The following is a 27,435-nucleotide window of genomic DNA, read 5'->3' as shown; positions in this document are numbered from 1 at the left end:
AGGCCCAGCCTCCTTCCCTGACCATCTGGCTTGCATCCAGCCACCAATTCTGAAGCCCACAGTACCAAGAGTACTCCGTGCGGGACACCCAGTCACTCAGAGTTTTGCCTCCCCATGTACATAATCAGTTCCTGCAGGCTGGGAGACCTAGCTTCATCCTCCTTTTCCAGCTCCCCAAACAGCTGGGGACATCCTGCACAAATAGCAGGTGTCCTATTCATGCATGTTAATTAAGCCTCAGTGCAGGACCTCACCCTTGACTCTATCAGGGGATAAGCCAGTGGTCTGGTTAAAAAACTACAGATCCTTTCTGTAAACACTGCTTCCTACCCAAAGAGGCTGAGCAGGCTGAAATCTGAACAGCAGCCCTGGCCATACATTCACATAAAGGGGCCCCTCACCCATGCGTCTCCCTTTAGTCTCCCCCAGTGCACGTTTTTCCACTTTATATGAGGCCCCAGTTCAGACCATCCCTCCATGGAGCCTTTGCTCTCTACTCCCACTAAAGCCAAGTTTGTCCATCCTGGGCTTCCCCCATCGTCACAAGTGCTCTTATAGCCTGTTCTTAATGGGAAACATAAGTCAGGACAACAGTGACAGCCTCAACTTCTGAAAAAATCCCTTGGGAACAAAACTGCTTTGCATGGGCACAATAAAAATATAATAAAACGGCAGCCTTTCCAGTTTCTGCAGTCTTGTGACAAAATACTCTGTACACATAGGATGTATGTCACACAGAGGTTCCATCTGTCCCAGCGCACCGAAGATCAACAGAGCTGACCCTCAGCAAAGGCGCCCAACTACACAGTTCACTGCTAATTCTATCTCCCTCTTCCTTTATGTTTCCCTCCTGTCCTCTCGACCTTGGAAGTGGGACTCACAACCTAGTTTGTAGGGCCTGGTGCAAAATGAAAACATAGGCTCCCTGTTCCAAAATTATTAAGAATTTCAAAATATCCTAGGACAGCAGAGCATTTCGTTTCATATGGGGCTCCTCCACTTGTCGTGCTGGGAGGCTGGACCCCTGCCCACAGGCAGAATCCAAGGCTAGTCCACTTTCTCTCCCTCCATCACCACAGGAAGAATTCCTGCTTCAAAGTGCAGCTTCAAACCATTTATTTGTATTTAAGCCTCTTATATCTATGATTTCAGGATAAAAAGCATTTGTCCCTCCTTAAAGGACCTTAAAGCATCTGCAAACAAATGAGGGTATCTGAGGTAGGAAGTGGGACAAACAGGATAGGGTGAGTGACAGAGGAACCCAGTGTCACGTAGGACTGCTCAAAACTTAAAAGTGAGCCAGCATGGTCTCTCCAGTGCACAGTGAGGTGACAGACAGTCAGAAGGGCTGTCCTAAGTTCTAACACCCTCACTGCCCTAGAGATGCTGGCTGAGAACCAAGGCCCAACTCAGCTCCTGAAGCCCTCCTGCTGTCCAGTCTGCCAGCACATCTCCCCACACCCCAAACACAGGTTAGATGCCCCACTGTGCAGAATCTCCCTCCCACTACACCCTAACTCTCCTTATTTCTGCACCAAGACCTCCTGATGCCCCCCAAAAGGCCCAGAAATGCATCTGAATGCCTGCCTTTACCTTTTTAAGTTTATTTAGGGGCACCTGGGTGCCTCAGTCAACTGGGTGTCCGACTCTTGGTTTTGGCTCAGGTCGTGATCTCACAGTTGGTGAGTTTGAGCCCTGCGTTGGGCTCTGTGCTGACAGCACAGAGCCTGCTTGGGATTCTCTCTCTCCCTCTCCCTCTCTTTTTGACCCTTTCCCACTTGCTCCCCACCCAATGTAAACTTTAAAAAAAAGTTTACTTATTTATTTTGAGAGAGAGAAAAAGCATGCCTGCCCTACCTTTTCAACCCCAAGTCACAAAGTTGCTGACAAAGAAGCATATCACCAAAATGCATGCTGAGGAAAGAGCCCACTTCCTGTCCTCACAGCCCCAAGCACCTGGCTCTCCAAGTACCCAGGACTTGGAAATGGATTTGACTTGTCCAAAACAGCTTTAGCAAAGTGGTCACAGGGTATCCCTTACAGCTTATAGTGAGACACAAACAATGGAGGTCAAAAACTCAGCATCTTCACTCTTTGCCTTAACTTCCCAGAAGGCACAAGGGGTTGGCTGTTGAGCACAGGAAGTTGGGATTTACTGTACAGGCAGCTACTAAGGTTTTATAGCAATTTCTATATCCCTTGATTTAAATGCATCTCAAGGTGCCCTCAAAATTTTCACTTTCTTGCAGATCACGGCTTGGCTCCACCTCACCACAAATCTGACCCTGCTCTTGCTACCACCAACCCTGCAAAAGCTGGCAGAGAGTGACAGAAGAGCCACCCATGGAGACAGTAGACACGACTGCCTCACACAGACTCACATTCTCAGAAGTTTGGATTATAAAAGAGGAATAATTTGGAAAGCTAAATTGTTTTATGGAACCATGTCAAATTTATGTTCAAAAGTTCTACTTAAAAATATGAAGTCAAAGCCAAAAGTTATGCCACTAAGACTTAAATAGGAGTCTGGATATCCTATAGTGAAGGAATAACTAAGCCACAAACAAAAAAAAAATTCTGTTCACTTGAGGAGATAAACATTTAGGCATCCTAAGGCACAGGATTTGATCACATTTTTCTACTTCTTTTCCCAGATAGTTATAAAAAAAAATCCATGCTATTATGTGAGAAACCAATGCGATAATCAATGCCAACAAAATGTCTAGGGAAAGGGAGAGGAGGCACATGCTGTTCTCTCTGTGTTTTAGAGACAGAAAATAATTACATCAATATCGATCATACAGTCACCAATGTGGTATTCTCCGTCTGCAAGCTTCACAGCACCCTAGAAGGTGGCCACGGTCAGGTCAGACCTGATAAATAATCTATCTTAACTCCTTCTTTCAGAGACAAGGTTCCCAAAGGGTCAGTGTTGTGTCCTGGTCATCTCGGAGAGTGTATGTCAGAGTACCCTCCAGGGACAGTTGTTTGGCAAAGCTGAGAAGAAAAGAAGTTGAAGCAGTGCTTTGCGTGTTGCAGAAGGTTGGGACTGGGTAGGGCCTTGGAGGACATTAAGCCAAGTCTCTTCGGAGAGAGGAGGAAACCGAGTCTTAAGGGGCTTGAATATATTGGTCAAAGTCACACAGCTCCCCGTGCTCATGTCATCATGCTACCTGCCTCATAGGTAGCTTTAAGCTTTGCCTAACTGTTATCATCTGGAAGCATTCATGTGTTTTTATTATTATTTCTTTAAACACAAAGAATCCCCATTCTCGTTCCGGGTTCAGCAGATCAGTTACCTTTGTTTAGAACTGAGTGTGGAAGACCTAAAATTTTCCCATTGTCTTTTACTAAATCACTCTAACTTCTGGACTACTGATACCCCAAACACAAAATCAATCTCTCTACGGTTATAATTTAGAAACCCAAATAAGTTACTTCAAAGACCTATTTCACCCTTATAAGGTCTCATCACTTGTTCTAACTCATAGAAAACAGATTTCAAATCAGACCTTTTCCATTGTCTTCTTTCCCCTTGACTGTGTGTAGATCAAAGAATCAGGAACCAGGATTACAAAGGTCCTCAAATGTAATCCAGTCCAGCCACAACTCTGATCCTAGAATCATGAATTATAACCTCCTGACCAAGTGGCCATCCAGTTGGTGACCAAATTCTCACAGTAACAGGATTCCCACTTTGCTCTGGAACATCACTATTTGAAAGTTGCTCCATATGTAGATTTTGACTCGACCTTCCTGAAGCTTCCTTGGACTAGTGGATTCTTTCAAAATACCCTATTTCCTGAGAATACAAAAGACTGCCACCACAATCTTTTGTGGTAAGAACAAAAAAAATGAAATAAATTGTACTTATGACAGTTAAATATGTATAAATGTATCTAAAGTGTGTGTCTATTCACTCATCCTAAGAAAACAGCCTACTAGACTTTCACCAAATCTGGAAGGTATGTGTGGGTTGATCTGCCTTAAAACACAGGCTGTGTGCTGCACATGTGAGCAACACTGGGTAGCTAGGATAACAGTGTCTCTAACAGAAAGTCAGCCATATCTCAAAGCCAATAAATTCAGGGGTAGGGGGCCTATGTCACCGCTGACTGAGAATAACAGGCCTTGTGTATCAAGACACTGTACACAGAAAAGCAGAGGTTTCAAATATGAATGTATATGAAAAATCACAAGGGCCAACATTCCAAATGGCAGGCATTAACTTATAACCAAGTTCTTTTGAAAGTGCTTTGTATGTGGGCAGCTCTTGTGGCATTCTCCAGGGCGAGTGGCAACCAGGATTTTGCTTTTTAAGGATGTTTATGACTTTCCCTGGGGGTCCACCAGTAAGATATTGTATGTGGAAACATTTCATAAACTTCAAAGCGCTATAAAATGTGCTGCTACGACATCATGATATTTTGAATTCTGAGTGCCCAGCATGTGCTTGTACTTGCTAGCTGCCAAATGTGCTAGGTATTTTTCATACCTCATATAAATGAGTAACAACAAAAACATCCTGACGACCAAAAAGCTTGATCTTGTACAAGATATCTTTACCTGGCTCTAGGTATATGAAAATGATTACCAAAATTACATGAGTTTATGGTTCACATATAAAGTGGAAAAAAATCGTAAGATGGGGAAGTGTCCAAAGAGAACAGGCATACATAGCAGTGAAAGCCATTTTGATATGACTAAACAGACTCTGTCTTACTTGCAGGCAACAAGAGGGTCGTTATATAACCAAAGTTGGGAGTAAGGTAATAGTGGACACAGCCACACATCTGAGAAGTTGAAGTAGATTCTCTCCAGAAACAGGAGGGAGAGGTGGATGCCCTCGGAAGTTATTTCCTCTCCCAAATTATTAGTTGATTTTTGCCCCAGTAACAGTGGAAAAGTTGGCAAGAAGATACTAATGAAACTTCCAAGAAACTAGACAAGGCCAATTTCTCCTCCAAGTAGACACAATCACACACAAACTAATATTTGGCTGTTCTGTGCCCATGAAAAAAAAGCTAAGCCATTCATGTCACTAGTTTTCATGTGCTGTGACTGTACAATATAAGCTAGTGGTTAAGGATGGGGACTCTGGAATCAGACTTCCCAGGCTCAAATCCTGGCTAACTGCACAACCTTGGGCGATTTACTTAATTAATCTGAACTCAATCTTCATCCCTCCTCATAGGGTCATTAAGAAGAAAAAGTGAATTAGTAAATATAAAGTTCCCAGAACAGTGTCTGGCAAATGTTAAGTGCTATAGACCACGTGTTTGCAGTTCTCCTGTTCATGGGCCTGATACCCAGGCCAGATCTCCAGGAGAAGGGCCCAGGGAACAGATCAATTAAAACTGCCTATCATCCTCTGTTTGGGTTTCAATATTTTTTGTTTCTATTTCTTTTCTTTCCTTCCTTCCTTCCTTCCTTCCTTCCTTCCTTCCTTCCTTCCTAATGAACACAAGAACTCCCTTCTTCTGCCAGGGAACAACGAACCTGTCCACTCAATAAACATGGCTTTCATGAGAAAGTAAGTAAAACGGCCGTCTCTGAGAAATACAAACCCACACTATGTGCCTTTGCTGTGGCTCACCCTCTGCCAGTCATTGCCAAAGCCAGACGCCCGCTTCCCGCCACGGTGACCCGCCTGGGTACCTGGACCCAGATGCCCTTCCTTCTCCTTCCCACCCCAATCCACAAACTTGCCAACCTTCTATGAAATCCGAGGCCGAGTAGGGGCGCCGACTGGGGCTGCGGTCCGCAGGGCCGTTCAGGGTCTCCACCGCCGATTCAATGGCTTCCACCAGTTCATCCCGCTTATCTTTCCTCACGGGTTTCTCTTCGGGGTGGCGGGTCAGGCCCGTCTCCAGCTGGTACACCTTCTGCAGAGTGAAGCTATCGAAAGGCACAGCGGCATACTCGGTGGCCAGCTTGACGCCGGTGTGCACCTCCGCCTTGTCCACCTGGGAGTGCAGGAAGGCCAGAAGGTCCGCCTGCGTTTTCTCTGGGGGGCCCTGCTCCAGCCCCAGGCCCACAGCGTCGCTGGGGTGATACTGCGCGTTCTTGAGCCGCTCACTCCTCTCCTGCAGCTCCTCCTTGAGCTGCGCGATCTGCCTCTTGAGACTGCTGATGTAGTTGCGATGCTGTTCCTCCCACTCCTGCAGCGCGGCCTGGTACCCCTCCTTGCCCGTGGGGCCGTTGGCCCTGGGCAGCCCCAGCTGCTCCTCGTCACCCTTTGGAGTGCAGGCCAGCATGTAGAGGACGGAGACGGCGCAGCAGAGCAGCACCAGCAAAAGCACTACCCGAGACACCCACGCAAGCAACCCCCGGCGAACCATCATCACTCAGGAATTGGCCATGCGTCCAGACCTGGAGACATTCCAGAATGCCAGGGCGCCTCAGAAGGGCTTCCCTGGACTAGACCGCAGGGAGCGTGTGTCTGGAGCCCCCAAGCTGCTTTCATCCATTTCTTTCTACAATGTGTCTGGTCCCTTGAAGTCAGCCACCGCGTGGAGCACTTTTCCTACTTCTAAAGGATGATCATCCAGGCAGGAGCAACGAGTTAGGTGAAGCCTCCAGCTTTTCACACTCATTCCCATCATAGCCTCCCAGACGTGCAGCAGACCACAAGAGGGGACCTGGGAAGAGACCAAATGACAATAACTCTTAAAAGACAGTAACATCTTTATGCTCTCTGCGGCAATCAACATTCAATAGACTTCCCATGAGGTTTACAGAAAATGTTTATGCCAGGGGATTAAATATCGTTAAATGTTTCTAAATCAGAATACAAACATTCATTTGTAGACGAGTGCACATAAAAAACAAAAGATGCAGGAAAAAGACTGGAAGGTAATATGGCAAAATGTGAATTCCCTCTGAGTGAAAGCATTAATGGTGATTTTCCTTGCTTCTCTAGATTTTTCTGTATCTTATAAATTTCCCGCAGTAGCACATATTATTTTGATGGCTAAAAGGGGAAAAGCTAGGGGTGACTGGGTGGCTCAGTCGGTTGAGCAACCGACTTCAGCTCAGGTCATGATCTCAAGGTTAATGAGTTCCAGCCCACATCGGGCTTTTTGCTGACTGCTCAGAGACTGGAGCCTACTTCGGATTCTGTGTCTCCCCCTCTCTCTGTTCCTCCCCTGCTCACACTCCATCTCTCTCTGTCTCAAAACTAAATACAGATTACAAAATAAGAATAATAAAAAAATAAAATTATAAAAGCGAAACTTTAATGAAACTGAAATTGCAGGCAGGGCCCACCCAGCACTGATGGAAGCAAAAGGTGAGCCTACATGCTCTCACCTGTGTGCACTCATTCTTGGCAGGGCTGAAAGCTGACAAAATGGTCTTCAAACTCCCTGATGAGGAGGTGGGGAAGAACCTGGAGCTTGAAATATGCAAATAGTAAATGTGGATGATAACATATTAAGATGGAATCTGGGACCATTGTTCCGGCAAACTCTCCAATCATGCTTGCAGACAGGGGATGATAAGTTTACCATAGAAAGGGATAAGGTTGGGAGAACAGAGACCAGAAATACCTGTCTTGTCGGGACTCAAATCCCAGGCATGTCTCTGCTCCAGCCCCTAGAAGGAATTCTGTGTCCTGACTGATCATCAAGAATACCCAGACAGATTGCAGAGCCTTCCATTTGAATACATGCTCTGCATCTCAACTCCAAGCCATTTGTAACAAACGAGAAGCCAACCTAACTTGCCTTCTCCATTTCCCCCAGGCTCCCTTCCTTCCTCCTCCACCCATTGTGGACACCCCAGAGCACACTGCTTCAATGTTCTCCCTTCCTCCTCAATCCCCTTTGCTCATCTCCCCCTACCCATCTATCTGAGCCAGAAAACAGAGAGAAATAATGGTAAGTGGAAAATAGATCAAATAAACTTTCTGTCTTAGGGAGATATTTATAAAATCTTCTCAGGTGCATCTTTTTATATAACTTATCTTAAAAGCAAGCTCCCTGAGGGTACTATGTCCTGGCCATTTTATAAAAATTTGACATTTTAAATAATTCCCACAATGACAAAATTATTCTTTACAGAGTCTTCATCCAACCCAGAAAATCCAGATTCTGAGTCAATAATCATCTAATTTACTGGTGGTCTGTCCCATTTACTGACTGGAAGTAAGACTCCTGTCGATTAGCAACTTCAGGACCCCTGGGAGAAGACAGAGATGTTCCTTCTAGCATTCTCTCGATGCTGACAATATAGTAAACAATAACAGCCTCATTGACTTTATCTGATATTCACCTGCTATGTCTCATGCACAAAGAGAATTCTTCTTCTATTACGCTTGTGATGTGCCTCTTACATGTACCATTATGTTACCAAAATAGTTTGTTTCTCAATTTTCCTTAAAAATTCAATTCCAATATTCCCCTTGGCCCAAGGAGTCTCTCTCCTATAATTTAGAACAATACACAGTTATTAGTGCTAAGTTTAAAGTGTATGTTTAGCCCTGGAAGCCTTTTCTGTCTGATGAAAATCTTGGGATTTGTATAATTACTATAATTCTGTGATTAAAAACATCTCAGCTTTGGTATTCAGGCACCTTGCTGTTTTTAATGAAATCTCTCAGATGAACTCATTATATCCAAGTATCAAATTACCAGTGAAGACATGTTATCACGTTATTCTACCATTTTAAAGACTTTTACTTTACATGGGTGTCATTAAACACAAAATAAGCAAATCAAAAAACAAAAATGAGACATTCAACATTACTTATTGTGCCACGGAAGCAAAGTGGGTCATCTTTCTAACAGATTTTTTTAATGGAATAATTGCTACATTTGCATAATAAATTGAAATCATTTGCTTAACAATGCAATATATTAAAGCCATGGCTAAAGAAATTTAAAACTGTACAATAATTACTTTGTTCGGTTCTGTAAAGCTTTTTGAAGTCCAGCCCAGCTTTTGAATTTCACTGGTGTAAATTCCAAGGTTATTTGAAATTCCATTCTTCAAGATGTAAAAGGACAAAAAAACAGATCCTAGGAAGAAATAACTCTTGAAAAGAAATAACAAAAAGCCATAAAAATTACTGCCAAAGAAGAAGTGATGAATTTTTCCTTTTAAATGTCAGGAGCAGATATTACATGTCAGAAACAAAGTTCTACATCCTTTAACAGACAAAATGTTTTCTAACTCTTCTTGCGATCTAATCCATAATCAAAACAGTAACAACTGGTGAAACTGTAGAGGCTCAGAGTATACACTTCCTGAAGTCAGGAGGCTTATGCCTCTTGCTTCTCCGGAGACTTCAGCATTTTCATCTGGCAGCACAGAACGTCATTCATAAGAGCACATGTTACTTTCACCAGCTCTTCCACATACAGGAAAGAACACCTCAATGAGACCAGACCAAACCGTTGAGCTAAACCTGTAGGTAAACCAGACCCAACATCGAGCTAAAAGGCACCTTGCAATGTCTCCCTATCTCTACAGGGGTGTTAGGAGAATTAAGAGTTAACATTTATCATGTGTTTACAGACCTACAGATGGAAAGCACCATGTAATTACCAAGGACTACTACAAGTTAGAGGTGACAGTGAAAATATAGCTTTATGTGATCACAGCAGCATTGTTCTACTATTTTTAAAACTTAGAAAAGGCATCCAGATTTTAGACTAGTTCAGTCTTTGGGGGTATATGGGAACAGGGAAGGAGTGGAGAGCAAGTTGGAGTGCTGTCAATAACCAATTTTAGAATATTTGGGGGAAGAGAGATGCGTATTCTTTTTTTTTTAATTACAGAAGATCCTGTGTTCATCAGATTTCTTGCCACTGACATTTTTTAAATCTTTTTTTTAAGATTTTATTTTTTTAATCTCTACAGCCAATATGGGGCTCAACCTCACACCCCAAGATAAAGAGTCACATGCTCTACCAACTGAGCCAGTCAGGTGCCTCTCTTACCACTTACATTTTTAAATGTCTGTCTTTACTAATTGCTCTCCTCAATACTTTCCTGGCCCTGGTCAACTCCCCAAGGATGATTCTGTGATACATCTTGTCCAAAACACTGAATTTATTGACTAGAATGAAGGGACTATCCAAGCACAATGGTCTTGCTTGACCAAGACTACCAGTATTGCAATTCCTGGGCAACAAAACCACAAGGGTAAAGGCTTCTTTGTAGTCTACTGTAAAGGCGAAACAATGCTGAAGAGCAACACTTTCTAGTATCCACCCAGGTCTGAGCCCACCTAAAGCAAGGTTATTCCCCAAACTCTCAGAATGGAAGAGCATTCTCAGTGCAGACTGGTGTTCCATCATCGATGGGCCAGAATCACCCTAATAGCTTTCTCCCTGGAGTATGTAGATGGAGGATTGTTTACGGAATCTACAGCACTTTCTGAACGTTTAAGCCAGAGAGCCCGAAAGACATACCGGGCCTGTGCCAAGGCATCCAGCAATGGAGTGGGTTTCTCAGATTCTAGGTACAAGTCATCTGATGGCTCTGACATCCTGCTGGGACCAGAAAGCATCCAGGACATCACTCAAATCTCCAAATAACCCAGCAGTAGGTCAGAATCACGGTGTACTCCATCTACGATACTGCTGTTACCATACTTAAATAGTTATTAAGCACCCGCTATGTTGAATGCACTCCTATAAGATGTTACAGGAAAAGATGAACGAGGCATAAATTCCAACATCAGCAGGTTTATACTGTGCTTAAAGCTTTCTTAAATGACTACAAGCCCCAAATAGGCAAACACCATTAAAATAAATTAATGCCATGCTCCCACCTACCAAATGTATATGGAAAACAGGAGTGTTGAGAAGAATAAAATAATAAATTTTAAAATGACAAGCTTCAGTAGCGCCTGGGTGGCTCAGTCGGTTGGGCGTCCGACTTCGGCTCAGGTCATGATCTCACGGTTCGTGGGTTCGAGCCCCGCATCGGGCTCTGTGCTGACAGCTCAGAGCCTGGAGCCTGCTTCAGATTCTGTGTCTCCCTCTCTCTGTGACCCTCCCCCGTTCATGCTCTGTCTCTCTCTGTCTCAAAAATAAATAAACATTAAAAAAAATTTAAAAAAAAATGACAAGCTTCGAGCTTAAAATAAATGGTAGAATCAACAATATTTGTTAAGATAAGATAGCCAAGTGGCTGCGGGTTATCATTTCATCTTAGAGCAGAAGCTCTTGGAGGCTAAAACCAAGACAAGCCTAACTTTGGGCCAGAGTCCAATACTTACTCCAAATGGAGACAGTGGAAATTAGAAATTCTATGACTAGGACAGAGTGGTTATTAGGATGGGTATGTGAACTTCACTCTACAGATTCCAGTGAACACTTTGGTCATGAGAGCTGTATACTATGACAGAGAGCCTGCCAAGATGTGTCTATTAATGGCCACAAGATGCTTATAAATCACCAAGGACTCCAGAACAGGCCCCACTGATGAAATGCATTCAGGGTCAGCAGAGGCAGAAAGGACAGTGGTTTCATGGTGAGACCAGGTCAGGCAGCACTATACACTACAATGACAGACCTTGTGAGTGATAAAGGAAACTATTCAAGGAGTGGCAATAAATTCTACAAGACATCCCCACCCTGTGTGCAGGCACAGCCAAAAGGGTTGATGGGGGAAAAAACAAGCAGTGTCTACTGGGCCAGGAAGTGGTAGACCAAAGCCCCAGTGCTGCCGTGTGAGTCTCTTCCACTCTGGGACAGACAATCAGCTCTTTCACGGCAAGGGCATAAGCTAACCTTCGGTCAAAGGATTAGCCGTACTAATAGAACACAAATTGAGGTTATATCTCTTGGATAAACATACCATCCTGGACATGTGTGGAAAAGGCATCAAGTACAGATTCTTATTCAGAGAGCTTCCAAATGCTCTAAAAAATGTGTATGTGATATAAATGTATCTAACACTGTAAGCTTTACTCAAACACATGGCTTCTTGGTAATTTCTTCCACTTCAGGCTAACTCTTCTGTGCAGGGCATGGTGGCCAGCTTCCAGTGTGACCCTCAACATTGTCTCCCTCTGGATTTTCATAGCTCTGTGTTTGCCTCCTACATCATACTGTGGATTTGATATGAGTGACCGATAACATATGGCAGAAGTAGAGCACAATTCTGCAAAATTCAACAGAAAACAGATAAAAGCCGTTAAGAGAGCTGAAAAACCCTAAAGCTCACAGCACCTCCTCCCAGTCCATTCTGTTTACAGACTTTTCTAAGTTTGTTCCATCTGCCTTCTCTTAAAGGAAATGAGGATATACAACTCCTGCAACTGTTTCGTTGAGTCCACAATCATCTGCCTCTTGAGCACAGTTAGTTTAGGGTTGAGGTACTTGCAAAGAAGTTAAAATGGCCTGAAAATGAGCATAAGGGCTCAGAATCTCCCTAAACCACATCCACCTGGAAGTGTTAGAGCAAGATTTCTCAGGGGTCAGAGCTTTCTGGAATGCAGGTTACTTTTTTCCATGGGTCTTTAGTCAGCACCTATTCTAGTGCCAAATGCCGAGGATAACCTCAGCTATGTTCCTGATAGTGAACCTACACCCGAAGCAAGGAGAGAAGCAGGCCGGTATCACTGTCCAAGAATGAAGAGGTGCTGAAGCCGAATCCCAGAATGGGAACAGGGCTTCCACGCCAAGTTGACAATCAAACACCCAGAGTGATCTGTCGAACTGGCCATGAAGAATCTGAAGCATTTCTCCCTGACACCGGCTACCTGGCCTGGGCCTGGGACTATGCCTTCACACAAAAAGGAGTATACATGGACTGTGGCCTCGGTCATGCTGGCAGCTTTGCTGCTCTCTTCCTCTGATCTTGGCACTCAAGATCAGCAGTCTCCAAATTTATCAAACGTAATACCACATTCCAGGCAATAAGTAACTTTTGACATATATGTAAGTATGGAAAATTACTCATTTAGAAGTTACATACAAGTTTTACAGTATTGTTGTATTATATACTCCCAAAACAGTACTCTTAAAATAATGAAATATAAAATTTTTTGTTTTCTCACCTTGATGACCCTTCCTGGGCACCTGCAGGGACCTTGCTCCTGATTGTGCTTCATTTCCATGGGCTCCAGTCAACAGAGAATTCCAGAGCCCAGGGAAGCCTTGCTGTTCCCTTCTTAGAGGGACTGTCCTGCCTCTGGACCACACCGACTCCATCCCAGGGTCCCCAATACCTGCCTCCAGACCACATGCCCAGACCACTGCCAGGTCTCTGCCAGGAACACACTTCCTTCTCTTCCCAGAGAACTTAGACTTGGCCTTCAAGATGACCCTTGAGGGTCTGTTCTGTGAGGTCTTCCCTATAATCTGGCTCTGAGAACACATTCTCCAGCAACCAGCACAGAGGGGCCAAAGGAATGGGGATGATTACTTATCAGTTGAAAACTTCTTAGTTGAGAGTACCCTCCCACCCTCTCAACTCCACATTGGTCTCCTAAAAGAATCATCCTGATTCCTTTTTCCCTACTTTGAAGCACAAAAAATGAAATGTGGTAAAAGAAATTGGGATCTGCTAGTCGGAAAAAGAAGGCACAGAAGTTAATCACAACTGCACATGCCAACAACTCAGGAAACAGGTCTAAGTCTCTTGTTTTGATTTCGGTTTATAATTTGCTGGCAATGCTTCGAAGAGAAGAACTGATAGAGAGGGGCTTCCTGAATATGCACAGATTTACCATTCTCCCTGCCCCTTGCCCCCCCTTGTTACCTCCAACCTTGTTTCAAGGAGAGTATCAGGGGCTCAATCAGCATAGGTGGCAGCCATGGAGCCTGCAGAGTGAGAAGAGAGAAGGGCCCTAGCACAAGAAGGCTATCCTCAAGGGACTCAGAGTAAGCCTAAAGAGAACCTTTTCCCAGCAGGAAGGAGTCTCAAGCATATATGCAGGGCTGAGTCAGCTGCCAAGATGCCGCAGAGAGAGACCTGCCTCGTCTCCCTCTCCGGCTCAGTCCCACAGGGCTCTCCGCGGCTGGGGGAGCCGCCCTGCACCCTGAAACCAGGCCTTCAATACCCTTCATTGCTCATAATTACAACCACTTACTGAGCATTTACTTTGGGCCAGACATCACACTAAGCACTTTATAAACATTATCTCATTTAATCCTCAAAATAATCTTACGAGCTAAATCATATTATCCCCATTAAAGATAAGGAAACTGAGACTTAGAGTAGTGAAGCAATTTTCCCAGAGTACACAGCTGGCAAGTGGCCCAGCCCGGTTTCAAATCCAGCTTGGTCTGGTGCCAAAACCCTGCTCTTACCCACTAGGCTATCCTGCTCATCACCTTTAATAATCCTGAACTGCTTGCTGAGGCCCGTTCCTCATTCTGCACCCAGCATATCCAATTTTTCTTGCTTCTTAACTCATAATGAGCCTTCTTATTTACGAGCTTGTCCAGCCCCTCAGATGTGCCATTAAGCACTGTTTCTATATAATTTTTGTACCTCCCCATTTAGCTGTGGTTTGCACTTCCACATCCCTTACCAGCTATGCAAACTCACACTATCACTAGAAATAATGCCAGTCCCAGCCATGCCCAGCATGAGCCTTGCTCTGGCCCCACAGTTGGGGCTGGGAAAAAATACCTCTGCAACACTCCAGTGCTTCCAAACAAATGCCAGGAACTTACAGCTACATATCAGGTTTAAGACAGCTCAACTAAAAAGCACTCTAGCAAGCAGAATTTTTAATCAACTGAAAGATGTTCTTCTTTGAAAGGAGTAAAAGAGACCATCTCTCGGTCAGTCAAGATGCTGGTGCTGGCTGGCAACACTATGGAATTCTTTCCTGCCAAACACTGATTTCTCACTTCTGTCCTCCCAAGCATGGCACAAGGAGATGCCCATGCAATGGCCATGCACCATGTGCCAACTAATAACCTCACGTGCAGGCCAAAGTCAGCCCTGGCATCAGTGGAGACTCAGGGAAACACACCTCCTAGGGAGACCATGTCCCAAGGTCACACAGCACAGCTTCCAGGGAAATGCACGCTGTTAATTAACAAGGAGGGGAATAATTAAAAGTGAGCAATGCTGGAAGCCAAGTACCTTCTAGCTAAGTAATAAGCATAGGGCCCTAAGCAGATGCCAGGCACAGTTGATGAGTGGTAAATATCAGTTCCGAGGTAAGGTCAGAGGTGTGAATCACATCACGCCATGCCATGAAGGCTGAGGTGGCTGCAGGGTGGGATGGGCCCCACTTTAGTTATAGTGAGGGCAGCACAAAGAAGGAAACTGGAGTTCTCTCCTTCCTGATAACATGATCCATGCACCTTATTAGCAGAGAGGAGAAGAAAGATGAGAAATAAGGTTTGCTAAATGTCTCTACCACGTACCACCTAACTGGCTTTAAAACATTTTTAGACACACAGCTCCCAGAGCAAGCTAAAAGTGCTCACCTGGGTCAGAGGCAGGGAACTGGTGTCCTTTCAGGCAGCCCTGGGAGGGGAGGGGGGGCGCCACTGAGGGCCACTGGAGAATCACTAGGCATCCTGCATTACCTGCTGTCTCACCTAAACCACATGTGAATCATCGATGCCTGTTCTCTAGATGACGAAACTGGGATTCGGGGAGACCGGTTACTTTCCCACATTAGGTAGCGAGCCCCACATCCCCAAACACCACCAGTCACCTACTTCAATCAGCCTGACATTGCAGGGTGTAGACAGAGCTATACAACATGTAGAATTAGATAAAACCAGCAAAGGGAGGCAATGCCCACAAGCAGGGCCACAGAGAAAGAGCAGGAAAGCTGAGAACACGTGCAGCAGGGGAAGCCCTAGAAAAGGACAAAACAGGCCTCTAAAGAGAGGTGGACCATAGATACCAGTCTCTCAATGTGCAAAATGGCACTGTGACCTGAAGGCAAGAGTTGGGGGACATACCCAGCACTGTCTCCCGTCTCCATCCTGGGCTCCTTAGTGGGGGGACTCCCTGCTTTAGTGAAAATAGCTATGACCCAGGTGCTGGCCAAAGCCTGTTTTTCTCTGGCATATGTAGCCTTCTCATGGCTAGTGCGTGCTGCCTTCTAGGGGAGGGAGGATCATTCTTCCCCCCACCCCCAGTCCTGGGCACCAGTCAGCCCATGCCGTGTGTGGCTCTGGTCTACTTCACGTCTCATGAAACAGGGGCATGCGTGCTGCTGGCTCTCCATCTGGCATCCGAAGGCCTGAAGGAAAAACCATTGGAAACACCCTGAATCAAAAGAACACCCTGACAGCTGTTCTCATGAATCAAAACATGAGTCTCATGTTCTGCTGGCATGTTTGGGGTAAGAAGGGTTAAGAAGAAAACTGCTACTTTTAGGCTGGATGAGATAAACAGCCTACCACCTTTCGGTTCTCCTCTTCCCTCCCCACCTGTAAGGGAGAGAGCAGCACACAAATGAGGGGCTTGCTTTTAGAAAGTGGTTATTACATAACAAGACTGGAGAAAGCACGGATTGTGCAGAATTATTTTAGAAACCCCACGAAGCTAGATCAGCAAAGCCTTCTCTCTTTGTGCCTTCCATCTCATCTGGAAATAGAACCAATAATAGAGAAAAAATTAACAGGAGGATGTCCAACATTACACAAATACAAGATGTACTTTTCACAAAAATAAAACCTTGTGCTGATGGCAGGTAGTTTTTTAAGATTCTGTCCCACCCTACCACGTCTATGAGCGCCTCTTCTAGCCTTCCCTACCCCTTCTTCTAGCTGCCCACTCCCAACAGCCAGTGCTAAGCCTGTCCCTGCTAGGGGGTTAACTGATTATTAAGATATTATTACCTAAAATCATTTCAAGACATTGCTCCGATCAAGAAAGTTACCTGCGACAGACACTGTCATATTTATACATAAACTAGATGGCACAGAGTACTTTCTTAATCCAAGTTTGTCTTCCAGTTTAACACTATGTAGCATTCTACTAACATGTTCTCTGTAGTACTCTTAAAATATTCTATGCTCTTTCTGTAAACTATTGCCTATCTAGGACTCCACTCTAAATGCATCTTCCTCCAACTTCTCTGATGTCTGCTATGAGGCAGTTTCCATTAACAGCATACCCATTTTGCACACATTGGGGCAGAAGTTAGTCATTTGCCCAAGTCACCTGGCCTGAAATGGCAGAACTGGGTTTCCAATCCAGGCAGTATGTCTCTGTTGTCTCTACTCTTGATCGCTATGCTACAAGGCTTCTCTATAGTTTGCTACATGCTCAACAGAGGAGTGTTCAAGGTAACAGGGAAGAGCAGAGAGAAGGCTGATGTAGGACCACACCGTTCACAGTGCTGGATGGGAAGGAGGCAGGAGAGGAGCTGGGACAGGTTTTATAACAAGGAGCCCCATGTAGAAGACAGCTCTCACCAGAATATGACCATGCTGACAGGCTGATCTCACACTCCTGGCTTCCAGAACTGTGACAAATCAATGCTTGTTACTTAAGCCACCAGTCTATAACATGAAATTTTATAAAAGCAGCCCTCACAGTCTATAACCAGCTCTTGTATCATAACAGGGGATTTAAACTTTATTCTATAGGTGATGGTTAGACAGCCATGTAAGTGTTTAGATAAGAGAGTCACATGATCAGAACTGAATTTTAGCAAATGGGCAGATAAGATGGGCTGGAGAGGGAAGACTGGCATTAGAGAAGCCAGGTAGGAGCCATTCCACCACTACAGTTTCTAAGGGATGTGGAAGCAGCAGCACTAAATATGGGGGAGGGAAGATTCAAGAAGTATCCCTGGGTACCACCTCCAGGACTTGGACACCAATCAGATGAGGGGGGAGAAAGTGTCCATCGAGAAGAAGGCCGAGGGTTTAGCTTGTGCGACTTGGAGGCTGGAGCTACCACTGCAAAAGCCAACACACTCAAGAGAAGATTTAGCAGAAAGATGAGTTTGGTTTTGAACATGCAGACATAGCCATGGAATGACAGGTAGAGGGGGAGGCCTTCCGAAGGAGGTCCCCGCCTGCGTTCTTCGAATTGTCTGCACAGGCAAGTGCCTGCTATGCCAATTCCTGTGCCTTGATAAGACTTCACATTTATGTTTGTTTTGACCCTCTGAAGCACTATCTCATCCCCTTTTACCCTATTGGTACAGCTCAGTGGTTGAGAGGACAGGTTCTAGGGTGCAGACTATTGAGTCCTACAGTTATTTGGCTTCTCCCAGCCTTTATTTCCCAAACACAGGAGCACAGAGAGGTCCGCGGTCCTTCTGAGAGTAAATGAGATAGTGCATGTGAAGTGCTCGGCATAGAGCCTGGCATGAAGCTAACATGAAATCAGTGTGAGCCAAAATAAGGCCGAAGCCATAGATATAAGCCTGACACTGACATTGTTTCACTGATGAGAAAAATTAACCAAGGAGGAATAGCCTATTTTATACACATTTACTGCACTGGCATAAAGCAGTCAGAAAGAACTAGGACCCAGGGTGCCAGACTCCTGGTCTCTTTCCTCTGAACTATACTTCCAAAGTTTCAAATCAAAGTAATTCTCTCACATCCTTACTATCCCCCCAAAGCCCAGTTTGTTTGTTTGTTTGTGTGTTTCTTTGGAGAGAGAGAGGGAGGGAGGGAGGAAGGAAGGAAGAAAGGAAGGGAGGGAGGGAGAAAGGAAAAGAAAGGGAAGGGAAGGGAAATCTGTAATGAATCTGAAAAGTTCTCCCCAAACTCCCATTTATACTAAATAGTACAGATCTCACCAGGTTATTAGGAGAGTTTTAAAAGGCAATTGCATTGCAAGGCTTAGGTCAGTGTCCAGGCACACTGGAAGGACACAGGAGTGGCTTTCTTTAGCTTCTTCAACATCGTTTGGGCCTCAGGATAACATATTTCAGGGCTGTGGACATGAGATCGCAAGCCACAAAGTTTTCTGACCAGAGGACTGACCACACGGACCTAACTTGACTATCAGACCTGCCAAGTCACTATTACAAGGATGGCAGGGTACTGTTTGGGAGAAATCTCAGAACTTCCTAGGATACTTTTGAAAAGCAATTTTCCAGTAGCTCCAAATGATATGAATCAATATGCTAGTGTTCTGGTTTCACCTGCTGGTAGTAGAGATATTCCTGGGGTTCAAAAGAAAACTTCAAATAACAATAAAAGCTGCTTCCAAAATAAGGCCTCAAAATGTCTCTGGTAAGAAGAGTTCCCTGATTCCTTCCTTTGACTATACATCATTACCATAACAGCTCTCAGTTCAAAGCTGCCCAAGACGGGCATTGAATGCTTCTTCCTGAAAGATAAATTGGAATATTATCCTTCTGATGATGTACGTGAGTCTGCAACAATTGCTACGGTTCCTACACCTGCACTACATAATGTCAAAGGAGCAAAACAAACAAGAGTTTCGTCCTAGGCTACAGCGACCCCCATCCCAGCAGGTGCCTGTGGCAGATGAGCAGCTGTTCCGAAACCACCATGTGTTTGGTCTGCACCCACCGGGCTTTACAGGAAAGGCACATGGGACTCTCGTAAGCAGCATATGCCCCATAACATCATGAACACAGAAAATAATTTTTTCTGAAATTCTGCAGTAATGTTCCAATTAAGATCAATTTTATCCACCCGTTCATCAAATGTGTATTGAATGTCTACTATGTGAAAGGGGCATGTAGACTCTGGTAAAGGATAAGGAAGAGGGTCAATTGTCCTCACAAGGGTAACGGTCCCCTGGGAGGGACAAGTATAAAAATAACTGAGATACTAGGGGACTGTGATCGATCATTAGTAACGCAAACAAAGTGCTGCTCTGGCTCAGAGCAGAGAAGGACTGTTTTGGTAGGAAGGGCCAGAGAACTTTAAGATGAACTTTTCAAGGTGAATATTATTTATTAGATAGAAAGGCGGACATTTGGGAGAATCCCAAATGATTATGGATATGAAATAGCAGATCTAATGAAGGGTTTTCTAGTCCCACCCTAATCCCACTACTAACGATGCACCTTGTCTTAATTTCAAAAAGGGAAAAATTTAGAACTCTAAATATTCACCATTTTATTGATGTTATTTAATATTTTTCTAAAATTTTTTTGATCTGATCTTGTTTCTTAGTGTTCAAATCCTTTTTCAGATGCCCCCAGGCAAGGTGAAAATAAATGCAGTAGAGCCTGCCACAGGCCTTATTTATTTTTTATATAGCTCCTTCTGTGTAGAAAGAAGACTTGGAATTCTTTTCTTGGCACCAAGCTAATGGGTCTCAAGATTGATATAAATGCAATTATTCTGTGGAGTAGTGAGTCTAAGGAGGGTTCAGCTTTTAATGAACATCACTTTATCTCTATTAAAAGCCTATAATGAGTTTAGATTTTTCAGGACTTTCCTCAGCTGCAGTGGGCTAACACTGTTGCTTGCCAACGCCTGGCAGATGTTTATCTCTAACTTTCTGGCTCAGTGATATGACTGGCATAAGCGAAATCACAATAAAATGAAGGGTACCTTTGTCACACATTCTACTGTTTAAGAATCAGACAAAAGCAGCCAAAAAGACCACAAGGAGACCATCTCCACTGCAGACACTTGTGAAGCAGCACGCCCACTCTCAGAAGTGACCTCAGAAAACTACAAACAGTGCCAAACACAAACCGGCCACATTTTCAGACCCCATTCTGAAAGGAAGCACCCCCTCGGTATGGAAACTGTGTTCTTTGTCCAATTAATTTGTCAGGCCCAAGTCTTCTTCCAGGGCACACAATCCTAGTTGCAAAGGTAATGAAATATAAGTCAATTTTTTTTTAAACAAATGTGAAACTGCTTTGCAGAGTACAAATGAAAATACTCACAATGGGTGGTTATCATTACCGCTTTCATCTTCATTATGACTGGCTCTAAGAACTTGCAGACATTTCAAATATTGCTCGAGAAAACCAAATTAGGAGGCGATAATCAGAAAAAACAAATCCTTGTTTACATAGGAATTGCAATTCAATCAAGTCTGTTTTCAGATCATTGGCACGTGCCTGTCTCTCCCAGCGATTTGCTCCTCCTGCCCCTTCCCCTCAGCAGTGCCATCCTACATACGGCACCAATCCCTTAACCTGGTGCTGGTGTTCTGAGGGGCCTTCCTCGCAGATCCCTGCCCAGACAACCACACTCAGCACTCTCTCCCCTCAGAGAGAGGAGGGACAGCTGGCAGAGACTGCTCAGCATGCAGGCTGGCTCTAAAAGATGAGCTGAGACCACCATAAGCCTGGATCAGAAAGTTGTAGTAAGAGACTGAAAAGGAAGTTGCCAACTGAGAGCAGGGCAGTTAGCCCTGACAGTGTAGCTGAGTCACAGGAATACTCAAAGCCAAAGGTCTACAACCTGAGCACCTTGTGAGCATCAGTGGGGTGAGACCAGAGGCATCACCTCTCTGCTGCCAGCAGGGCCCACTAAAGCCACTGTGGTCCACTCCCCACCTCCCACCCACCTGTCCCCTGAAATACCAGGGCTCTAGCAAAAGGACATGGGACTGAGAGACAGGAGCCCCATTTCTATCCCAGATGCTTGCATTCCCTTCACTGGGAGGGTGGGGTAGCCATTTTGCAAAGGCCCTTAACTTTAAAATCATAGATAAATTTATGATTTACAGATAAAAACTACAGACAAAATGAAAATGCTTACTTGGCTGATAATGATATTACTTAAACTATTAGGAGTCACAACCTGTGACACAGTTAGTCAGAAATGAAGTAAACCATTGCTGAAAATGCCACGTAATTTAATAGGAAAATGTTGTGTACTTTAGAAACTTCAAGCTAAATAACTACTTTACTGAAATGCCTCTCGAGTACACTAAAATATAACCAGATTTGAAAATACTTGGCTTACTCTTTTCAATACTAAAATTACCAAACCTCTGTTCAATCCAGGACCGGAAAAAATATTAAACAAAGTCTTTAGACAATAAGGAGCTTAACAAATATTTACTGAATATTCATTAAGTACCAAGTCTAATTCAAGGTATTAGATATCTATCTCTATCTACCAATATAGATAGACATCTACCCATGTCTATCAATATAGATATATATCTAACCATATACCTATAGATACATAGACATAAGATCAAAGTACAGATACTTAGATATAGATGTAGCTCAAGATATAAAGATAAATAAAGTAGAGTTCCTGACCTCAAGGAGTTTAAGATATTGTGAAGGAAACAGACACATGAACAGATAAATCAATGAACAAATTAACTGCTATGATAGAGGAACAAAAGGTAAGAAGAGATCAACATAGAGCAGGAGCATTCAATCCAGCCTAGAAGGTTCCAAAAAGGCTTTCTGTAGGAGATGACACGTGAGGTAGGCCTTGAAGGAAGAGTATAGCAACGAAGAAAAAGAGTGGAAGAGTATTCTTAGCAGAAATAACCGAATGGCAGAGCTTAAAGGCATGAAGCAACATGGCGCATGTAGAATGTGCAGGTGGATGGTGGTGGCTGGAATGTGGGGTAAAGCTGTAGGATCAGGTTGTGGGAAACTGGGATGCTGAATTTAGGGAGGAGATTATGAATTTGGCCTGGGTCATGTTAAGTTGAAGTGCTCTGAAACATACAGGTGGAGATGGGGAATAAGCTTATCAGAGAGGAAGTCTAGCCTGGAGATACAGATTAGGGTCATCAATATAAAATGGTCATCAAAACCTGAGAGTGGATGAGACAACTTAGGGAAACTATAGAGGGAGAAGCACATCTGGTTCAGAATCTGTAGAAACTCCAACTCTGAATGGCCAAGAAAGGGAAATGAACTTGTGAAAGAAGACCGAGAAGGAACTTCCAGAGCCTAGAGTTCACTGTACTGTCATGAACTTGGAGACAAAGGCCTTGAGTGGGTCGGCCTAAGCATTTCCAGTACAATCCATGATTGAGCAGGGAAGTCTGCCTATCCCTGGTCCAATATTAAGAAGCTCATTTTCACCACATTCTCAAACTACATTCCCCAAACTAACCTTATAATCTGGTACTTATAATCAAGCTTGTCTCCATCTGCCTGACTATCGTTTCTCAACTTGTTCAGAACTGAGAAAGGAAAATAAAAACAAGAAAATAAAAGAAAGAAAGCAATTCCTGATGTTCAGAAGCTGCCCCAACACTCTTATCAAGGCCACATATTCTCCTATTAGACATAAACCATCTCAAAGAATATCAGTCTCAGACAAGGTTATTCTGAGACCATGATAAAAGAAACAAAATAAGTCTACTTCATCATTTTGTCTAATCACAGACAAAAACAAAGTCAACGTGTCACCCACAAAATATCAAACACCTCTTTCTCAGCCAAAATGACTGACAGCTACTTAATGTAATGTAACTTACCAGTTACATTATCCTTATTCTAGCCCCCCATATAGGTGAGATTTATTGAGATACCTAATCAGAGAATTACCCCTGCTCTCTGACAGCATCTACCCTGGAGAAAATGTCCCCTTCTTCAGACTCTCTTGTAAATCATCCAACTAAAACCCAAATCCATATAATAGGTTCTCTCTACCTTTTACTGAGATACCCCATGATTCTCCACAGTGTGTGTTCTCACCTGCTGTGATGAACAATAAGCCCAGCATATCCAAATACTGCATTCCTAATGGTCTTTGGCTGGAGGATACTGATAGAACTCAGAGCTTCTAAGACCCCACAAACACCAAGATCAGCAGAGTAGTTACCTTGTAGGAGTGGAGAAGTTGAATGTGACTGGGGAGAGGAACAAAGCCTTTGGAAGCTCTGTAAGGAAATAAGTGTCAGTGCTGCTAGGATTTTATTTCTTAAACTGGGTGGTGAGTCTATGGAGTTGTCACACTCTTAATAAAATGTTTAAGTCTGAAAATTTTAACAATATACTTTTAAAAAGAAGGATACAAGATGAACCATGTCAGATACTGCTAAGAAATCCAGTAAGCCGAGACCTGAAAGCATACCACTGGGCCGAACCACATGGAGATCACAGGTAACTCTGTGGAAAACTCGTTTAGTGGACTGATGGGTATGAATGACATAGTGGTGTGGATTCAACAGTAGGAAGGAATTTGAGACAATGAGTACAGAAAACTTTTTCAAGAAGTTCAGTTGCACAGGAGAAGAGTGAGAAGGCAAGTAATAGCCAGAAAGGTGTGTGACGGGGGAGAAGCCCATGACATCCACCTGAGTGACAACACCGCCAGGCCTCAGCTCAAGGCAGGTGGCAAGTGGGCAGGAGCTGAACCTTGAAGAGGAAACCGCTTCCTTCTGCTTCATTTGACTTTAGGATTTGAGCCCCGAATAACACTTAATTGACTATCATCACAAACTGACCTTCCCCAGTACTGACTATAAGTATCAAGAATAGGAGTGAATGAAAAGATGATAAGGGAAAATGGTGTCAATGCACTAAACCCCCAAATGTATATGCATAATTTCATAATATCTGCAATTCTTTGCTTTACTAACACAAGTAAGTCATAGACTTTGCATTTATTTGTTCAGTCTCTACACTTATAAATTATAATGGCAATATATAAAATTTACCATAATTCAGATGCTAAACTGCTTCCAAAAAATTGTGGAACCAATGGTGAGGCTGAAAAGGGCAATCATCCACAAAGTTTGCAAGACTATACATCTCACCTCAAAGATATTCTGAGAAAGGCATTGGGGAAAATAAGAGTCACACAAAATGAGTGAGAAGAGCAGTTTTGTTCACAAACATTGCACTGCAATCTAGCATCTGTAAAGCTACTGCTTCCAGCACAGCTGGACTGAGGCTGAGCCCTACTCTCTTGTACTTCATGTAACTGAGGACAGCTGGGCTCAAGTTCAAGCCTGGAACTTTAGCTATGTTCTGGGTTCGAAGAACCCAAACCAGTGGTTACTTGGTAAAGCTGCCACTTCCTACTAAATGAAACGAAAAACCTTAGACTAATTCCATAAAGCCAGAAACCTGTCACAGACAAGGTTATTTTCTAAATCCTCATGACATGCTACTGAGGGATCAGATATGTATCGTCTTTATTTTAGAGATGAAAAACTTAAATCCCCAAAGCACAAGCTTTCTAGATGAATATAAAGTAATTACTTAATCAGCCTGCCAGAACATTCATTCATATCTACACACAATTAAGAAAGGAAATGGATGTCAAATGCAATAGATATTAATTTTTCCAGGCTGATCAGACATATACTGGATTAGTGAAGAAACTCCAGAAAGCACTGTTCAGCCCTAACCAGGTAATACAGCTTTGAGTGGATCACTTCATTTATTTAACTATTCTTATTTGGGAAAATTCTAGGGATGGACTAGATAATTTCTGACATCTCTCTGGACAAAAGTCATGGTTCAGTGGTATCTCCACATACCCTTCCACCACCGCATACCAACTAAGTAACCCTGGCAAATCACGGACCTTCTCTAAGTTTCTCAAGTATGAAATGGTGGTAAAAGCTTACTCACCTCCAGGCAACTGGCCTGAACACCTCACCTCTTCAGAGTGTAGCCAAGGTGAAATTTTATGTCAACTATGACGTGACTTCTTCAGAAGAAAAGAACTTTATTTTCTATAACTGAATTTAACTTTGCTTTCATGCCCCAAGTCTACATGGAGCAAACTGCCTATCCTATCCTGTTCTGGTGTGCTTACTGCAATCCAGTGATTCTTTTCAATCAGATTCAAATGTTTCTGCATCAGGCCCTGTCTAGTACAGAGCTCAACCCCTTTCTAGCAGATAGTGCCCAAAGGTTTCTCTCACCCACGCCTTCCCTTCCCCCCCCCCCCCGCCAAAGCACAGGTGCTTGGAAGGAGAGGAAGAGCCAATCCCCTCAGAACCCCTCTACTTTCTGGCTGCTGCCTGAGTTTTTCTTTTCTATTCTCAAGAAAACAGTCCTGATGTCACATCCTGCATGGACACTATGGTTTACTATAAATTCTGTGTTTAGACTGTCAGCTTTGACTCCTAGGAAAGCACAGATCCTTTTTAGTTGCTGTGCTGTTTCCTTCTTTCTCTCAACAAAGCCTTGCTTTTGGAAATAGAAGATGCTTGCTCTCAGATTATCTCCCTATGGATCTTAGAATAAACTTTCATTCTGATTCCAGAAGCCCAGTCATGGCTGTTTTATCCAGCCAGTATCCACCCTTCTCCAGAAACAATAAAGATCCCAGTTACAACTGATGGAAAGCTGTAGGGCAACGAGCAACAATTAGGGGTTAACTGGGAACAAGAACAGGTTCGTCTGGCATTTTCTAAAACATTATCCATGCTACAAAAGCCTTTTGTATATGTCCTCTCTTTTCTACTCCCTTAAACATCTCTCTACTCTAGGTTCTGATCACTACAAAAGAGCTTCCCACCCCACATCCTCCTGGACAGCTGCCGTTATGGTTTTACTAAACTCACAGCTTCAATCATGATTTTAAAAAACAGGGGCACCTGGGTGGTTCAGCTGGTTAAGTGTCTGACTCTTGGTTTCAACTCAGGTCATAATTTCATCATTTGTGAGTTGGAATCCCGCATCAGGCTCTGTGCTAACAGTGCAGAGCCTGCTTAGGATTCTCTCCTTCTCTCTCTGTCCCTTCCCAGCTTGTGCTCGCTCATGCTCCCTCTCTCAAAAATAAATAGCCATACATACATACATACATACATACCTGGAACCTCTTCATGCTGCCTTTCTATGTCCCTCCCATTTGGATTTCTCCCACCTGCCAGTCTTCCTACCAGAGCCCAGTGATAAGAATGCTCTGATGACAGCTGGTACCTCAAGAGGTGGTGAGCTCTCCATCTCCATGGCTGCACATGTTCAGGCTGGTTAACCGCTTAGCAGAGGTGGCCTAGAGAGTTAGGTATCAGCTCACATGCCTAGACTCGGAACCACCTCCCCCCAGGGTGGTGTGCACACATACCCTGCCTTCTCTCTAGTGCCACTGAGGTCAGAAACAAGCTGTTTGTCAATTGTACTGGGTTGTTTCCAAGTGCCACACCTTTGCTCACACTGTAATTTTGCCTAAAATGGTAGTCTTTTCTTTTTCATTCCCAACTTTTAATAGACCCTTTTCCAAATCCTACTCCTTCTTTGAGACTTAACTCAAGAGGCCAGATTCTTCATGAAGCTCCTCTTTACTGCTATATATTCTAACCCAATTAGTCTTCAAGCACTTTGATTTCATCTTTCTCAGGCTCATATCATGTCTCAGATCATATATTTTTATGTACTTCACATCTTTCTAACAGATGGTAAGCCCTTTAAGAGCAAAGATTGGATCTTGCCATTCTGTACATCAACAGCATAGAGGGTACAGAAGAACATTCAATTCTGATTTGTTGAGCAACTATATTTTAATTCTCCTTGCTGTGGGAGTATAGAAGAAAATTTTAAAGGAATATGCAATCTAATTGGGGAGGAAAGATTATATATATGAAAAACAAAACATAAATGGAACTTCTTCTGAAGAACAAAATGATAAGATGTTCAAAACCATGAGGGGA

The 27,435-nt window shown here is 43.6% G+C and overlaps 1 protein-coding gene across 4 annotated transcripts in view; it reads right to left on the bottom strand.

Annotated features, from left to right (window-relative positions):
- The window catches only part of CSGALNACT1 (chondroitin sulfate N-acetylgalactosaminyltransferase 1), a 341,653-nt gene that overhangs the window by 86,459 nt on the left and 227,759 nt on the right, over positions 1-27,435 (bottom strand). For 3 of the 4 annotated variants that reach the window (XM_049632468.1, XM_049632469.1, XM_049632470.1), the window contains one exon: positions 5,714-6,641. In XM_049632468.1, coding sequence (XP_049488425.1) covers positions 5,714-6,344 — 631 coding nt within the window. In that variant the 5' untranslated portion in view covers positions 6,345-6,641. Of the gene's footprint in view, positions 1-5,713; positions 7,450-27,435 lie in introns of those variants that run through there. The other variant, XM_049632471.1, reaches the window with a different exon arrangement.

The sequence above is a fragment of the Panthera uncia genome, chromosome B1 (assembly GCF_023721935.1).
Source record: "Panthera uncia isolate 11264 chromosome B1, Puncia_PCG_1.0, whole genome shotgun sequence".
NCBI lineage: Eukaryota > Metazoa > Chordata > Mammalia > Carnivora > Felidae > Panthera > Panthera uncia.
Note: the sequence above shows the minus strand (reverse complement) of the source record. Positions and strands in the feature narration are given on the sequence as shown.